General features: G+C 43.5%; 1 protein-coding gene across 4 annotated transcripts in view; it reads left to right on the top strand.

Annotated features, from left to right (window-relative positions):
• Positions 1-5,094, top strand: part of USO1 (USO1 vesicle transport factor) — an 86,927-nt gene that overhangs the window by 34,701 nt on the left and 47,132 nt on the right. For all 4 annotated transcript variants that reach the window (XM_025198056.1, XM_025198052.1, XM_025198055.1 and 1 more), the window contains 2 exons: positions 3,035-3,213; positions 4,976-5,094. The exon at positions 4,976-5,094 ends at the window's right edge or, in 3 of these variants, runs on beyond it. In XM_025198056.1, the coding sequence (XP_025053841.1) occupies positions 3,035-3,213; positions 4,976-5,094 (298 nt within the window). The remainder of the gene's footprint in view (positions 1-3,034; positions 3,214-4,975) is intronic.

Genomic DNA, 5,094 nt, shown 5'->3' with positions numbered 1-5,094 from the left:
CCCTACACTTCAGAGTTCTTTATTACTACAAACTTTGAATTGCTAGGGAACTGAGGAAGGGTTAAGACTACTTCACCCTTCAGGTCATTGTGGGAGAAAATGAGGGGCCCAGGATGGATCTGTACAATGCCAGCAGATGCTGTTGCTGAACATATTCTGATTTTGTACACACATAGTCAAATCCCCATTCAGTACAATATCATGAAGACTTGGGTTACTATAGGGTAAGTAATTGTTATTCTCTGTACTGCCCAGACATATGAACAAGCTGTTGCCTCTGTTTTACTATAAAATAGGCTCTGATGTTACTTGAGTGCTGCCAGTATAAAAGCTGAAACGTATTGTGGGTGTATAGAGAGGGAAGAGGAAACACTTTCTCAAACAGCTAGTGTGTGAGATGCTTTGGGCTTCAGTTAAATTTATGGAGCAGAGTAAGCATTCAGTAAACAAACTTGGTGTCATGTACAAGATAAAACGAGGCATGGCTGAAAAGGTTTCGGCATTAACCACTGAATTTTCTATGTGGCCCATTACTTACTGTATTGAAAACGTAGCTCATCACCAGGGATCTGGGTTTTCAGTTCACCATAGAAAAATGCGGATTTCCCCCTTTATCCAAGGAAAATGCAGATTTCTCATTTTAACGGAGAAACCTGTGGATTTTGCAGTTTTGCAAAGAGCTCTTTGCAGACTGGCAGAATTCCATCCTGCAAGGGCTGTGGGGAGCAGGAGGAGGGTGGTCAGGCAGGGGGTGCCATGTGCATGTATGTACACATGGCTACCAGGCAGCCTGGAAAGCAGCTCCCACAGGTAAGTCTTGTGGGGTTAGGGATTGAGGCCCCCATAGGGAGGGAAGGAGTGGGTTGGGTAGGGCAGGGGCTGAGGGGGTGCGTGGGGCTTGGAACCTGGGAGCAGAATGAGCCGCTGCAGGACCCCAGTGGGGAGCCAGATGGGGCAATGGGTGGCTTATCCAGGGGGGTGGCACCTCACTAGGGCTGCGCGGCAAGCAGCTTCTCCTCCCGGCTCCGCCATGCGCTGCAGCACTGGGTCATACCTGCTGGGATTTGGAGGCCCCAGGGCAGGGCAGCAGGGCAGGGAGCCCAAGCCTGCAGTGGGCAGCCTGCACCCACCCCACGCACAGATCTGGGGAGCAGAGGCCCCCCCCTGCCGTCCCAGGAACGTGCGCAGCAGTAAGGAGCTGGCCCCCCTGCCCAAGCCTGCAGCAGGGAGGGTGGAGCTAGGCTCTGCACTCTGCTCCACTGCAGCAGCCACTGCCTCCTGTGGGCAGCAGCCAGGGCTCGGGTGCTGCTGTGGCGGGGGCAGGGGGCTGCGGACCTGTGTCCCTTGCCCGGTAGCCCTGGCAGCTGGGGGCCCCCTCTGACATGGATGTGGGGGACAGGGGGTTGCGGGTGGGGGCTGAGGAGCACCAGCAGGGCTGGGGGGCTGTGGCTTGGGAGTGAGGGGCCTAGACCCGTGTTCTGTGAGTTAAGGTGTTAGGGGAAACTCTGATATTTTTCCATGATAAAGAACACAAAATCAAATCCCAAAATTTATAAATATTTAGAATTTATTTTATTATAATGATTGAGGCACTGGTAGGCTTCCAAATTGCTTTCACATTGTAAATATATCAGGAAAACATTGTGTTCAACTGATACATATATATAGTGACCTTTTATTTTAATCACTGATTTTGGGTTTTTTAATCAGATAATTGGGGGGGGGGGGGGGTGGGGGGGGGCTTGGGGGAGGCGTATTTTTAATCTGAGAATTTGCAGTTTTTTTATCAGGGAAAACCAGGATTTGTGCTCATCACAAACTGTTGGGGGGTGATAAATTGCCATTGTTATTGAGTCATAGGATGGAGTGTGACAGAAGCTGAGAGGCCATTGCTCAAACAACTGCATAATAAATATATCATGATGGGAAAGTCAAGCAAATTTTAGGCTTAAAGTGATTAAGCAGATAAATATGCTCTGAGAAATTTCTGTTATAAGGAGAAAATTGAGAGCTCCTTACAGAGTTGGTACTTAACTTGAGAAACACAGAATGTTCTCTTAATTCATTCCTCTTGCCTCTCCACTTCAAATTTGATATTTGCTGTGATCTAACAGTGGAGAACTGGTGAGCATGACTGGCTACAGCATGAGGGAGAGGAATGCTGTCAAACAGCTGGTCTGATCTTACTGATTCTTCTCCCTGACTTAAGGTTTTGAATCCAATAAACCTAAGGACCCTCTCAGCAGGCCAGCAATGAAACAACTAAGGAACAAAAAGGGAGTGAAGGATTTTCACCTTTTGTTCACATTCTTTGGCAAAATTGCCCACTCAAAAGGTTTTAAACATACTTTTTTTTCTTCTTTTTTTCCCCTCGGAACACAGATTATAAGCATATGGTTGATTGTGTCCTTGGCTCTCTGCGTAGTGTGAAGAGAGGTTGTCACAGCTCCAAGGCATTCACATAACTTTGAAATAACTTTGAAATGAGGTGTGTGTGGGGGGGTTACTATTCAAATCTTATCCAGTGAATACAGATGTGAATTTGTGACTTGCCCAGTAAGAATTGTTACACAAGAGTTCTAACCTTGTATCATGCTAGTGCTGTTTAGGAACCATTTCATTTTTGCAGCGGGAGAGAAACCTGGGAGGGCTGGTCCTAGAAGTGACACATGGTTCAGACCATTAAATAAGGTGCTGTAGATTTTTCAAGACCCCCGTAAGCCATTTTTATTGAGAAGATGGTGCACATTCTCTTCACAAACACATTTCATTTTATACTTGTGGAGAAATCATTTGAAAACTTACTGCTCTAGAATGTAATGGCATTTAGCCAATGTTTTCTATCCTTGGAGATAGTGATGTAATTTGTTATTAAATATTGCTGGCTGTTAGGTTGCACACACTGAAATCTTGGCTTTCCATGACTGTGTTGCCAGGTAGCTTAATTCAAGGCTACTCTACCTAGAAAGTGTTATTAATCTACATATGGGGTACCTATATTGTCTCGATTAACCCTTGCCTTGTGTCTTTCCAGGAATTGTGGTGGAAGACTGTCTTCTCCTTTTACAAAATTTATTAAAGAACAACAATTCCAATCAGAATTTTTTTAAAGAAGGTTCATATATTCAGCGTATGAAGCCTTGGTTTGAAGTTGGAGATGACAACTGTGGTTGGTCAGCACAGAAAGTAACTAATCTTCACCTAATGCTGCAGGTAAAACTCTTCATAACCTACTCATAAAAGCAACACATATGTGTATTTCTAAAATGCTGTACATTTTTCTTCATTCTTGGTAAGCTTTTACCTTTTTCTTTAGAGTGTATTCGAAGTCCACACCAGCTCAGGGCCCTCTTGACAACTTGTAGGGTTCAGAAATTACAGGTCCCTATCCTTAAACTTTCTCTCTTGTTTTTCATATCGTGTGTGGTACTGTGCATGCAGTCTATTAAATGCTACAGTAACCTGGAAACGCTTATTTTAATAGTTCCAATAGAAGTAATGTGGGGTTTCACTTAGGAGCAGGGTGATTTTTAGGCATTTTTTATTTAAAGTAATTTTTACCCAAATTATAGGGACTTTGTCTAGTGAATTTTTATTTCACAACACAGTGTGGCTCTTACAAGAGCTATAAAAATAAATAAATAAATAAATAAAAATTAGAAGATGGTATACAAACTGATCTTTGGGCCACGTGTGTTTGTCCTCCAGTGGTTTGGGGGCTGGGGCATGTGACTTTTGAGGTGAGGCTGAGGGAACTGGGCTTATTTAGTCTGGAGAAGAGAAGACCGAGAGGATTTAATAGCAGCCTTCAACTACCTGAAAGGGGGTTCCAAAGAGAATGGAGGTGGACTGTTCTCAGTGGTGGCAGATGACGGAACAAGGAGTAATGGTCTCAAGCTGCAACAAATGAAGTTTAGGTTGAATATTAGGAAAAATATTCTTACTAAGACGGTGGTGAAGCACTGGAGCAAGTTACCTAGAGAGGTGATGGAATCTCCATCCTTGGAGGTTTTTAAGACCTGGCTCGACAAAGCCCAGTGCTTTAGCTGGGGATGGTCCTCATATGAGGAGTGGATTGGAGTAGAAGACCTGCTGAGGTCCCATCCAACCCTAATTTTCTATGATTCTATGACCTTTCATGTGACATTCATATTTGAAACTATATGAAGAGTCACAGGTCAGCATGTTTATGCTTAATTTAAGATTAATGCGAAGGACATGGCTAATCAACACTCTGGACAGATGGATGCAGTTGTTTGGGATTCCTGCACTGTATTTGTCTCCATGCATATTTATGATGCCTTTATAAAAGGTACAGAACTTTCTTTTTCTGGTGGATTCATAACTAGAAGGATTCTTTAATTGTTGGTTTTGTTTACATGGAAAGGTACCAATTAGGATTATTTTTTCTGGACTATCACTAATGGCTTCTCTTTTAAGAACAGTAGAACTTGGGCATTTTTACTCTGAGGACATGTTGCCATTTGAAGAGCAGCTAGATGCTGTCACTGAGAGAACAGTGTGCCCAAGGAATACAGCTGTTGTAAATTGCTCTGTATAACTCAATTTCTTCACGTAATTTTAACATTTGCAAGGAGCTTAGCCATTTCATATTCTCAAGAAATCTCAGGCATTGAGTTTCACCAAAATTCTAATGAAATGGCAGCTTTATAAATGAGTCTCATTAAAGATTCTGCTCACTTGTGTTAATTAAAGGCCTGTTTTTGAGAGTAGTTTACTTCACGTCCTCACTAGAATGCAGCAGGTGGTGTAACTTTCTGTTGAATCTTGTTCCAGTTTCAGTAGCACTTTTAATTTTCTCATTTACCATATGAATTGAGCCTTTGGACAAGGAAAAAAATCACATTTGACATAGCAGCCATCCTGTCCTTTTCCTGTATGCATGAAATGAGCTGGTACCCAAGTGATTCTCTTTTCTGCCTCCTGTGCAAACAAGGCTCTCTCTTCTTTGCAGCTTGTGCGGGTGCTGGTGTCCCCGACAAACCCTCCTGGTGCCACCAGCAGTTGTCAGAAAGCAATGTCCAACTGTGGATTATTACAGCAGCTTTGCACAATCCTCATGGCAACTGGAGG

Source organism: Alligator sinensis, unplaced genomic scaffold, assembly GCF_000455745.1.
Source record: "Alligator sinensis unplaced genomic scaffold, ASM45574v1 scaffold222_1, whole genome shotgun sequence".
Lineage (NCBI taxonomy): Eukaryota > Metazoa > Chordata > Crocodylia > Alligatoridae > Alligator > Alligator sinensis.
This window is presented reverse-complemented; position numbering and strand designations above follow the sequence as displayed.